The sequence below is a fragment of the Oryza glaberrima genome, chromosome 1 (genome assembly GCF_000147395.1).
Source record: "Oryza glaberrima chromosome 1, OglaRS2, whole genome shotgun sequence".
NCBI lineage: Eukaryota > Viridiplantae > Streptophyta > Magnoliopsida > Poales > Poaceae > Oryza > Oryza glaberrima.
This window is the reverse complement of record NC_068326.1, coordinates 20,358,250-20,371,371: the sequence shown is the minus strand read 5'-3', so window position 1 is coordinate 20,371,371 and position 13,122 is coordinate 20,358,250. Positions and strand designations below refer to the sequence as shown.

At 40.4% G+C, this 13,122-nt stretch overlaps 1 protein-coding gene and 1 pseudogene across 2 annotated transcripts; both read left to right on the top strand.

The window, feature by feature from the left end:
• Window positions 1–286: 286 nt before the first annotated feature.
• On the top strand, window positions 287–4,427 carry LOC127760690 (uncharacterized). Of its 2 annotated transcripts, none has more exons than XM_052284988.1 (4): window positions 287–469; window positions 733–1,083; window positions 2,018–2,665; window positions 3,613–4,427. In XM_052284988.1, the coding sequence occupies exons 2-4, from the start codon at window positions 769–771 to the stop codon at window positions 4,321–4,323; spliced, it is 1,674 nt and encodes a 557-aa protein (XP_052140948.1). In that variant the 5' UTR covers window positions 287–469; window positions 733–768; the 3' UTR covers window positions 4,324–4,427. The 2 variants fall into 2 exon arrangements, with proteins under 2 accessions (XP_052140948.1, XP_052140949.1); XM_052284989.1 differs by having other exon boundaries at window positions 722–1,083.
• A 3,041-nt stretch (window positions 4,428–7,468) lies between these two features.
• LOC127760216 (disease resistance protein RGA2-like) lies at window positions 7,469–9,041 on the top strand (annotated as a pseudogene).
• Window positions 9,042–13,122: the final 4,081 nt, after the last annotated feature.

Here is a 13,122-nt window from a genome sequence, read left to right as displayed (position 1 = left end):
ACGCAGTGGAATATGATTTGGCTCTTGGTCTGCTTTAGAGCAGGTAAAATAGCAGACTATAAGCCAGCTATAAACATATTATAAAGAGATAAAAGAGAAAAGAGAAGAGCAGCCAGCTATAAACAGGTCTGTAGTCAGCTATAGCACGGACTCCAAGATATAATGTATGTATGGCAGGTGGGACCAGATATTAATAGTATAGTAAGCATCTATTGTATGAATTGGCTATAGATTATTTGTAGCCGGTAGTTGGCTATACTATTAAACTTGCTCTTAGTTTCTTAGCCGTTCCCGTGCGCCGCCGCCGCCGCCGCTCCTCCTCTTCTCACTCCACCGCCGACGCCGTGCCACCGCTCCTACACAGACACAGTACAGGCCCCAAATCGTCATCCTCAAGGATATCTCCCCGTCCGCTCGCCACTCCGACTGAGTTCGCCCCGCCGCCCGCCGATCCCCCCGCCGCATACTGGTGAGAATCCATCCGTTCCGTTTACCCACGTCGAGTTTGTGCTAAACCCTAGCTTCTGTTCTACAAATTTTGCCTTCACCTTAATACTAATACTAACAGTTTTCTTGGTTTGTTCCTAAAATTTTTTTTGAACCCCCCATGTCCCATGTTAGATCCGCCCGTGTCTGAAAACTTGTCCGTTATGTGTGAGAAATTTCAGATTTTAAGAACATGAGCATTATTTTCTTTCACTGCTCAAATCCAATGCGCTAGCTTCTTGACAGATAAACACTTTGAGGGGGAATAAATCCAAGAAACATATGGCCAAGAAACGCGAATCCTGCACCCCGGACGCCAGAGGTACTCCGTGGAAGGGGCGGCTACGTTCTCACCACCCGGCGCTTCCCACCTCGCCCTCATTGCTACCCTCTTCCTCAGCCAAGAACCAGAAGAAGAAGAGGGAGCAGGAGGCCCAATCGTTCAAGAGGCGAGCTGCCCCGAAGAAAGCCAAGGATACGGGTAAATGCGGCAGCCGGAGTCAGGACGCTGCAGAGAAGCCCCTGTTGCCTGCTCCTCCCCGTCGGTCCCCACGCCTCGCTGGCAATCCCCCGGCTTTGGTCGACGGGGTGTGCAAGGTATCCTCCATTGTCTCCTCATGGTTGTGGATTTGTTACATTAGGGCATGTATAAAGGTAGAGTCAGATATGAGCTCTACGTTATCTAGAGACTAGCATCCTACAACAGTTAAAGACAATATGGTCTCTAATCATTAATGTATAAAAATACTTTTTCTTACTCTTCTTTCCTTTCTTTCACCACCATCGACTCTGAGCCGTTGTCATGCACTAACAACCATACTCCTTTCTCTTTCTTCCATATCATCAAATTTACTTGCATGACAATAGAGAGAGACCACTAATAAAGACCGTTGTACATGCCCTTAGTTGTGCCATCTGAAACAATAATAAACCAGTAGCAGTTTGTTTGAAATAGCCATCAAAGTATCCAACAAATTCAATATTCAAAGCTCTTCATTGAACTTATGGCTAGGTTATGTCCATTTTTCAAATAACGGAGGTAATCTTGGCTAGGTTATGTTAATGGTTCAAAACTTGTTTTGAAATTGCTTAACCAGGACAGTTATTTTGAAGTTAATAGTATATGGGAGATATATGGGACCATGTGAGATATGTGACATTGTTGCTTACTTCCTGATTTTTTTTGTTCCATGTTTTATTCCCTATTTTCTGACTTGATAGACAGAAAACCGCAATTTCCCCCCCCCCCCCCCCCCCCCCTAAAATTTGTCATTATCTCTTGTTTTGAGCATTTCATCAAAATTGAACACTGAATAGTAACATTCTCCAGTAGATCATGCCTACCAAGCAAAATCTTGTTCTACCCTACCAATTATCATGTTCCTGTGCTTATTTCTTAATTTCTACTTTAGATTGGTTGGATCCTTATGCCTGTCCAATCCTAATATTAATGGTAATTGGAATGCTTAAATCATTTTATGTACCATTTATGTCTTCAGAGAAACAGTGTTGTGATTTCTACTACTTTCAGGAATCTATGGTAAGGGGAAAGCAGTCAGCAATTGTGCCTTTCCGAAGATCCCTACGGCTCCGTCATAATCAAAACAGTCAAAATGCTTTTAGTATGGACCAGAATCATGAGAGTTCATCAAGAAGGAGCCAGAAAAATACCGTGGTAAAGCTTTCTATGAGGATGGTAAGCCACAAGGATTCACAAAAAATATTTTGTCAAGATTCCCAGGGCATTCCTCCCAGGATAAGGGTTCCAGATCTATCATGCAAAAAGACTCAGAAGGAAGAGCTGAATTCCAATTGTTGTGAGAAGCTGGCAAGAAAGAGGAAGAGAGGAACAGAAGAAAGAATGTCCTCATCAAAGAGGCAGAGTCATAAGGATCCCAAATCATTGTCCCTAAAATGCCAAGAAAGTACACCTACCAATAAGCCTAGAAACACCAGTCACAAAAAGGGTGAAAATAACTCTTCTTCAATGCCACAGCCTAAATTTTGTGATGGAAGGTTGATGAATGCTGAGAGAAACAATAAAGAGCTAAATGGGAGTGAAAGACGAGAAACACAATGTGGTTTAAATAACTGGACAGAAGAGCAGGACATGGCATTGCACAAAGCTTACTTCACTGCTCGACCATCCCCAAATTTCTGGAAGAAAGTTTCAAAAATGGTATTGCCAATCCTTCTGTTTTGTTGCTTTAGTGCTTCTATCATTTATTTGTAATTGCAACAGCTGATTGATAATAATATGCAAAGAGGTGCCTGAAGAAACATGATTCTTTACTGGAGTTGAAATGCTGCACTCAAAATCATTTTATATTTTCAGGAATGATTCATCAATGGACCTTAGTTATTCATGACTCATTACGTGTCAATTCTGTTGCAATTTGCCTTCAGTTCTCCCTTCTTACAGAGACTGCCGTACGGCAGACATCAAATAAAAGGGTAAACACATGTTGAAAATCTACCATAGTCTCCAACACACTATTGGTGGGTGATAAATAAGCTAAACAATAGACTATGCATTTCCTGATTATGTGATGGGTTGTTACAGGTGTAGAGTTCACTTGTCATTTGTTTCTTAATTACTCCCAAATTCCCAATTGATCTTGCACTGTAGGAAAAAGCAGTAATGATGTAGTAGTTTTTTGATCCATACAATATCTAAGATGCAAAGTTCATGTCAAATAACTAGGTACACAGATTTGACAATTGTTAAATAAGTAAATTGTATATGCTGGTCCGTAGCCCAGTAACACGGCATGCATTGCAATTAATAGCACTTAGAGGAGATTGTTAGTATCTCCTTTGTTTTCAGTATACACTGACACTCAAAGGAATGTGGCAATTAAAGTCATACAGCAAGGATTTTTAGTGTCAAACTATTTTTTTTTTCAGTACTTCTATCTAGTGTTGTTGCAACTAGATTTAGTACAACTTGTTTTGCTTTCAGTTAATTTTCCAGTGCTATTTAGCTTATGTTGTCATAAATGTGGCAGCAGTGCCCAGTGGACAATCCTAGTTGGACTTCTTTGAAATACTTCAGTGGCAAGCTTAATGTACATTTCTACCTTAATCATTTATTAGTTCAGCAATCGCTGACTTAAACCATTTCAGGTTCCTGGAAAATCTGCTGAAGAGTGCTTGAGCAGAGTTCATGCTGATCTTTCAACACCGACTCCAATTGCTCCTCGTCCTAGAACAAGTAAAATGAAATTTTCTCCTCTTGGACATTTCACATTGTCTGATCCAAAACATCCAAACGTCCTGGAACCTTCCTTCAGAAGACGGACTGCCAAGCAGAAGAGCCTAGCAGCACAGAAGACAGTGAGACATTTACTGAAGAAGCAGTGCCTCACTGACCAAACTCAAGAGGCTGATCACTTCTCAATTTTCGAGACATCACCAACTGTTCTACCGGTGGAATTCTCTTTTGAGGATTCTCCTGGGACTCCTAACAGTTCAGGGAAAAAACTGTTAGCAAGGTTGGAAACTGTAAAGAATGTTGGCATAAACCCCGCTGAACCGAGCCCAGCAGTTCTGAAGCCTATAAAAAATGTTATCTTACATGAGAAATATGTTGACCGATTGTCCCGCAGAGAAGGCACAACAAGGCCTCGTAAAAAAGCTGCAGGGTCCAAAGCTCTGGATTCTGTCAAGACTCAACAGGCAGGTGGTGTGAAGGCTGCAAGGAATGCTCTCATCACAGAAGCAACAGACTTTATAAGCCATTTCAAGAAGATGCAAGCAAATCCCCTTGCGCATGTTGTAGAAGACGACGAAGATGATGAGATTGATGGTATTGAGTGTGATACTAGCAATCATTGATACTTGATTCGAAGCTGCCTGTTGTACATAAAGTTTTAAAACTGCAGCTGGATAGCATCTTATCAAGCTTTAGTTCTGCAATGATATGCATATGTTTTGCCTCAGCTGTTTTATATGCTCTGGATCAGAATAGAGTATCTCTCTTGCAGCAAGAATCCTATTTTTCTTGGCGGTTGACTGGTCATCTCTTTGGATCCATCCAAAGGCTACTGATAAAAAGGTGGTCGAGAGGAAAGCTTGGAGGTGTGTTGTTCAAGTAAGGTCTGATTTTGCTATAAATTTAAGGGAATTGCTATATATCACTTGTGAAAATTTTCAGGTTTTCACTCGAATTTCTGTCCCGTTGAACTTTTTGGGTATGATTCATATCGCTTTTCGGGTCCACACCCCATTCGAGTTGAGAACCATTTTGTCTTTCCAGATCGGAACAAGCCCCAAAGCTGAGAGGTGAGAGCTAGTTCCACTAGCAGAGCCCCTTTTGGGGTAGCATTTTTAGTATTAGAGTGTTTGGTGATACTGGTAGTACTAGGAAGCATCTAAATTCAATTCGCAGTGACCGGGTTAGGGATCTACGGCATGTTTTTGCATCTCCAAGTCAGTCTCTGTGTCATTTTAAGAATTCGTTCGGCACGTTTGCCAGACTCGAACTGAGGGGGAGATTTTTCAATTTTGTACCCCGGGTCACTAGTATCTGTCGCTATTTTGAATCACTGATATATCAGTAGATGGTGCCATCTGTTATTAGTTGCTGAAGAGGAAAAGGAAATACAGTCTCTTGCTTCTGAATATTTTGTCAATGGCTGAGGTTCATCTGGATCTTTGTTATGGGCAGGCTGATTTTTGCTTTGCCATTTAATTTGTGCAGATCACAAGCTGTTAGGCAGCAAAAAGCTATCTGAAGAAATCAACTTTTTCTGCCTTCCTGTAGATTAGTTTGCAGCATGCATACATATGATATGCCCTTTTACACTTCTTTGACACCTTGGTAGTATGTATGATTGGTCAGTAAATTTTCAAACTCTGTCTACCAATATGTTTTATCTATACAGGTTGGGTACATGGAGATTACACTGGTAGATTTCCTTTGGAAAAATACACTGAAATGATTCAGCATATGCATGACTGCACAGTTCCTTGAATGCCATACATGTATAGAAAGCTAAACAGAGGGAGTGACTGCTACATCTCATGTGTCTGATCCATCTGCTGAAAACTAATGTAAGGTGACACTTAGTTTTGCAGTTCTGCTTGTTTTCCGTCCTTACCTGTCAATCTTCTTTGTGACCATTCATTGTTGTCAGTCATGACTTGTACATTATGTCCAAAGCACAATTTTTAGAATTTATAGCAGCCAAAGCAATTTCTCCAACTGAAGTCTATATCTACAGCAAGTTCTCTAGTATCTGTCGATCTATGAATGTGTTGTTCATCAGTCAGAATTGGTGCAGATATCTGGTGTGTGCCTTTTCAGTTTGGTGTTTCCTGATGAATGCGGCTTGATGCGGAACTGAATCCGTTTGTAGCTTGCTTATATTTACAGTAAGTAGCATGCTTGGCTCAGATTTTCAGCAGTTTGTAATGTATGTACTTACCAGGTAGTAATATCTAGCAAGAATGATGTTTGCTACAGGACATCCAAATTTTGTGTAATTGGCTGGGGGACATCGCTAGATCGTGTCAATGCCGGAGGAAAAAAAAAGTGTAATTAGCTATAGGATACCAAAGACATTATTTTATAATTACCGAACAAAAATTGGAGAGAATTTTTTTAAGAAAATACAAGTTCACCCCTTCGTATTAATTGCACAGCATAGACATAAATCCAGTGCCGTGGAAGTGGGTGTTCCACGTATGTTTGTTATCCACATCGTGCAAACCAACTAACAAATGTAAAAAGAAAATCTAGAAAAATGTACATATACTTCCAATAGTTATGTATATATGTGTGTAAAGTACCAGTTTTAAATTAATTATATTTTAGCCCTAATAAAAAATAAAAAATATAACAATTTTAATAGTATAAATATGTTAGAATTTTATCTCTCTCTGAATTTGATGCTAAGACTTCATACATAAATGTAATATTGTCAGAGTACTTGTGCAAATTTAACTAGGTTTTTTCATGATATTTGCTAGGTGGGTGTACTGTGAGTGCACCCGAAGCTTATGTGGAGTATGTTCCCAGCTAATGTGGAGTATGTTCCCAGCTACAAGAAGAGGAACAGATAAGTGGCGGAGCCATCGCCCGGCTAGCCCGCGCTCACCGGCGAAAACTCCATTAAATTTATAAAATTGAATATTGATGAATAAATTGATGGTGAAATTTATATAGCAAATGCTATTTATATTGAAATTTGCTCGGGCTCGAAAATCTTTCTAGCTACACCTCTGGAACAGATAGTGATGATGCTCCCAAGTTTCCTTCCGTACAGTTTGTTCAGGGTACCCGGCTACCCGCCTTCTAACTACAAGCATCAAAATCTCAATGCAAATAATTCTAGAAAGCTTGGCATTGTTTTTTCTTAAAAGAAGGTAAAAAATGAAATAGGTGATTTTTCAGAATAATTTAGGTAGATTTTTTTAGTGATGTTTTTAGAAATCATGAAAAGCAAGGCTGGGCGATAGAAGTGGCAAAGAACAAAACCCTAAATTTAATTTTTTAAAGATCAAATTCTAAATTTAAAATGAGATGCTGCTTTTCAAGGAAAAGCAGTGCCAAACATACAATACCGCTCTAGGTTCTCTTAAGTCTCATTCGGTTAATCCCTTTCACAAGGGGATTAAGGGGATTGTGTGGAATTATTCCTTTTCAATTCCCTCCAATCCCTCATTCTTGGGGATTGACTAAGCAAGCCATTAGGGTGCCGGTCCCCATCAATTACTAGAACACATACTTGCATTAATTATTCAACCCCCATACTACTTCACTTCGAATAAAAAAACTGAAAAAAAATCTGTAATGTCCATTGTTAGTCAAGTTCTATATGTCAAATCATTGCCATAAAGCATTATTGTCATTCTTTGATGTTGACAAAACTTTGACCAAAACGAGACCATGCAGCAATCAACCCCAATCAAACACATGCTTTACTATATATTCATATATTGCTCGCTCTCAAAGCTAGGATTCGAACCTATTCCCATCAAGGCATCCGTTTAACTTCGAATCGATTTGATTTCCACTAGAAATGGACACACTCTTATCTGTAGTTGCCAGTGACATTATCAGCCGCCTCATCTCCTCCCTCATCACGAAGTACAGCAACCAAAGCACCGCCGATCATAAGCTTGAGCGTCTGCAATGGCTGCTCCTCAGAGCAAGAACCATCGTCGAGGAAGCCCATGGCCGGCAGATCTCCAACCAAGGTATGCTCCTACAGCTCAGGCAGCTAATGCAGAGCATGTACCAAGGCTACTACATTCTCAACGCCTTCCAAGAACAGCACATCACCGGTAAACGAAGGCGATCATCATCATCCCTCAAACTGAAGAAGCTTCAGGCTGCCATGGAGGATTTGGAAGCTGCCACCGATGACTCGAAGGAGTTTGTTGTGTTCTTGCTAGGCTGCCCATGCTTGCCTCAGCGACCATACGACACTCACCTGTTCAGGGAGAAGTGCATGTTTGGTCGGCACGAAGAGAAAGAGCTGATCCGTGAATTTCTGCTTCAACCTTGTGATTCTCCTTTGCGTGTTCTTCCAATCATCCGCCCCCGAGAAGTCGGGAAGAACACGCTGATCGAGCACGTCTGCAACGAGGAGAGCGTGCGCGAGCATTTCTCACGGGTTGTTCGTTTCAAGAGCGATGATTTGAACAATGAAGAGAATCAAGAAAGTTTCTTCAAGACAAGTGAGCTGGTTGCTTCTAGTACCATGTCTCTGGTTGTCGTTGAGCTTGTCAACGACGATATCAGTGACGAGACATGGAGAGGATTCTGCTCATCCATTGCAAATGGTTGCAGCAAAATGATAGTCATCAGTAGATCGGAGACGATCTCAAGGTTAGGGACAACACAAGCACTCAAGCTCAAGAGGCTCAAACGCCACGAGTTCTGGTACTTCTTCCGAACCATTGCCTTTGGAACTGCAGATCCGGAAGAACATCCAGAGCTACTGCGTATCGCCAGGAGGATTGCAACACAGATCAAAGGTGCTTCCATAGCTGCTAACATATTTGCAAGATTGCTACGAGCTAACCTGAATGTAAAGTTTTGGAGTTACACATGGAGGTTCATCAAGAAAGCAGTGGAACTTCAGCTTCTTGCCTGTGGTGAGTACTCTTGGGAGTTGGGACATTGTTAGCAATAGCCGCCACTACTATCTGTCTGGTCACAGTGATGGCCCTCTCCATCTGTGCAATGATGGGTACAAAACTGTTGCAGCTGGTTGTTTGGTGAATGAACTACCAAGAATAATAGCAGATGACATGCTGATCAGAACCAATGCCTTTTCTGAAGGCAGTTTTGATATCCTACGATGGAAGTCTCTAATACCCCCCTATTATTGCTACATAGCAAACTGTGTTGTTAAGAAGGCTCCACAGATTGTGCAGCCTAAAGATAAATCTCTGAAGAGGAGGAGAGGAATATGAAAGTTTAGTATCACTCTATGTACACAACAATTTCTGTATTTGATGTTGACTATAGTGATATTAGCTTGGTTATTTGTACTTTTTTCACTTTTACTTCTACACTTCTACTCTTAGCACTCTGAAACTGATACCAAGTGATGACAGCATTAATCCAGTGGACTCTAGCGAACCAAACAGAGGCTGAGTTTGTTTCTTTAGAGTTCCCAACTCCCCTCCTTGTTTTCCACGTGTACGCTTTTCAAACTACTGAACGGTATGTTTTTTTACAAAAATTTTCTATAGAAAAACTATTTTTTAAAAAAATCATATTAATCTATTTTTCAAGTTTTTTAAGTTAATATTTAATTAATCTCGCGTTGGTTGGGAACCCTGCAAACTCAGCCAAAGCAATGTTTCATTCGGAAAAATGATCTCTTTTTTTTTCCTTTTGGCCCCACGTGCCAAAACTCAGTACAAGGGGTTTCTGGAACCGGCTCCTCGCATCTAAAGTCAGGGAAGCACAGTATTTTAAGTCTTGTGCTACAATGCAAAACAGTATCGTGCATTTTATTACTGTAGCAACGGTATAAAGCAGTGGATTTTACTGTACAGAGATATTGTTCACCAAATTACTGTACCGATCGATCTTGTTCGTTTGTGGTGGATCGGACGGCTAAAAATAGCTCTAAAGTTATGGCACTATAGCTCTCTAACTTTACATGAAAGTCAGAGGATCTCATCTCGGGGTTTCTTCTTCTAGGTCATGGGAACTTCAAATAAGGGCACAAAGTTCAATGCTTGCTCGCATAATTTAACAGGACAAGAGTGGAATATAATGGGAAAAACTAAGTATGAATAATGGTAAGCAAGTAGACTGGGTAATTGTGAGTGGCAAATAATGAATTTTCTCGATTAAAATTTGGTACGGTGAAGCACTAAAGTCACCCATAAATTAACTCCATTATCTAAAGAAAAAACTCCATAAATTTTCTTGCCCGTGAAATAAAAGGGAAGAAAATGTGTCTTTACTTATGCTAACCGGAGGCCCGCCTAGAAGCTTCCTCAGGATTATATGGATCAAAGACACTCACGAGTCAACACTAATAGTTGTAATCTTGGACGATTCAAAAGAAAGAAGAAATTAAACATCCATGGCTGCGGATGAGATCCATGCATGAAATTTGGATCGAACTACCGGACAAAGCAAAGTCAATACCATAATATTTAACATGGTGAATTACAGAGATAATTGATACTCCCTCCATATTTTAATGTATGACGCTGTTGACTTTTTAACCAACGTTTGACCACTCGTCTTGTTCAAAAATTTTATGTAAATATAAAAATACTTATGTCATGCTTAAAGAACATTTGATGATAAATCAAGTCACAATAAAATAAATTATAATTATACAAATTTTTTAAATAAGACGAAATGTCAAACGTTTGTCAAAAAGTTAACAGCGTCATATATTAAAAAACGGAGGGAGTACATAGGAGGGAGGCAGAGTTGATGAGTACAATCAAGAGAATCATGAAAGTTTCATCAAGGGAAGGGAGCTAGTCGCTTCTAGTGTGATGATGTCTTTGGTTGTAGTTGAGGCTGTCAATGACGAGATCGACGATGAGTCTTGGAGAGGATTCTGCTCATCCATTATTGACAGTGGTTGCAGCAAAATCATAATTATCAGCAGAGTGGACACCATCTCAAGGTTGGGGACGACACAAGCACTCAAGCTGAAGAGGCTCCGTCAGCATGAGTTCTGGTACTTCTTCCGAGCCCTTTACCTATGGAAGTTCAAATTCAGAAGAGCATCAGGAGCTAATACAAATCCTCAGGAGGATTGCAACGCAGATCAAAGGTGCTTTCCTAGCTGCAAACATGTTTGCGAGACTGTTACGAGCTAACCTTGATGTGAAGTTCTGGCGTTACACATTGGAGTTCATCAGGAAAGCAGTGAAATTTCAGCTTCTTGTCTGTGGTGAGCATTCATGGGACGTTTCCAGTGATGGCCCTTTCCATCTGTGCAACAGTGGGTACAAGACTATTTCTGGTGATTCGGTCAAAGATGGGCTGCGAAAAATAACAGCAGATGATGTGCTTAATAAGACTAGTGCCTTTTATGAAGGCAATTTTTAGTTTCTACGATGGAAATCACCAATACCCCCCTAGTACTGCTACATAGCAAACTGTGTTGTTAAGGCTCCACATGTTATGGTTAAGGATAAATCTCTAAAGAGAAAAAGAGGAATATGAAAGATTAAGGTCAGCCTATGTACTCAATGGTTTCTTGTACTTGATTATGACTATATTATGGTATTAAATTCCTTTTGAAGTTAGCTCTAGCACTTTCTGAAAACCTTACTCTAATTATTAACACAAATATATTCCATATTTGTTTGTTGTTTTGCGATAGAGTTCCAGTGAGCTAAGGTACTTGGGAAATTGGTACAGTATTTTAGCGATTCCCTTTTAAGTAAAATTGCAGAAAGTCTGGTCTTCATTCCACCACATAATCACTTCTCCCAGCACATGCCCTTCAAATAGAGTATCCAGAATGCCATCTCTTAACACTACCTTAGATTATGCTCCATGAGAAGTTGCTAGAATTAAATGGGCTAGGCTCAATTTAATCCTAGTAAATTTTATGAGCCATAATTAATGTTAAGAGAATAATACCATTTTGAAAACCAACATGGGGGACCTTGATTTAAATAGCTTGCTAATTGAGAGCACATGCTGAGCGTTTGAGGTGGTCATGGGACTGCTATGCGTGCGCGCACCGAGCCGAGCTGGCCGTGGCGGGGCGGGGGTTGGGCTGGCTGCTCTCCTCCCCTTCCGAGCGTTGCATTATTGTGAGTAAAGATGATATAACTGACGGGAGCCATTACGACTGTAACATATAGAGCAATTAAGCGTCTCAATTACTCCTGAAAAAATAACTGATGGATAGTCATTACGGCTCTAATGTATGGAGCAATTAAGCATCTCAATATTACTGCCGAAACGTCTCTCTGTTAACCTTCCATCACCGAGATAGACATAGATAAGCACTCTTTTCTTTATTCGTCCTTCTCGTATTCCTCTCTTCTCACGGTACACATCCCACCCTTTTGTTCCTCAATCCATCTAAGAACCTGCACGGGTAAGTAGGCGATCAAGATTTTGGGGAGTGGTTCTTCGCGCGACTCCTCTCGGCACTGCATCCTCTACACCACGGTCTTCTTCCTCTGCATCAACATATCGTCCAACCCAATCACAGGCAATGGAGGAGGAGACAGCATTGGCAATGGAGAAACAAAAAACGTCATCAACGGAGGCAACAACAACAATACCTCATCATCATCTGGAGCGTTTTCTGGGTATATGATTATCCTCATCTCGGTGTAAAACATGTTTTTAGATGCTATTATTCCTATTAGCATATTCATGTTTATCACCATGCTAGAATCACTCACTTTAGCATATGTCATGTTTAGGGCCCCTTTGATTTGGAGGAAAAACATAGGAATTTTGGAGGATTTCAATCCTATAGAAAAAATTCATACGTATGCCTTTGAATCAATGGATCGAATTATATCCAATACTTTGAAATTCTTATGGAATGGACAATACTATAGAGATTTTGGAGGAAAATTAGCAAGAGCTCAAAGCTCTTGGAAAATTTTCTTTGAGTCTATCCCTCTCATCTATTTCCTGTGTTTTTTTGTATGATCGAATCAAACGGTTATTTCTGTGTTTTGCAATCCTCTGTTTTACACTTCAAATCATGTGTTTTTCCTATTCTTTGTTTTTCATTCCTGTGATTCAAATGGGCCCTTATTGTGTTATATTAATTTCTAGATTAAAATATGCCGAATTATGACTATATTTCTATCGATCCAAAAATTTGATAGATCTTTTTTAGTAGCTGGCTTTGCTGCATCACTTAAATCACATGCATTTAGTTTGTGTTTGGCAAATGGGATATGGGAGGTGGGATTGGGAAATGGAAATGGATGAATGGTTAGGATTAAATGAGATGTGAAGAATAGATGGCAAGGATGCAATATTGCCCTTTTGATGGTGGGATATTATTTCCCAATCCCATTTGCCAAACAAAGTATTGATAGTTCAAAGTATAAGTCTGTCTCGTTTGACCGTGGTCTTGTCTACGTGGCACACCACGTGGCGCTGACGGGAGGGAGGGGGACGGCGGCGCTGACGGGAGGGGGGGGGGGGACGGCGGC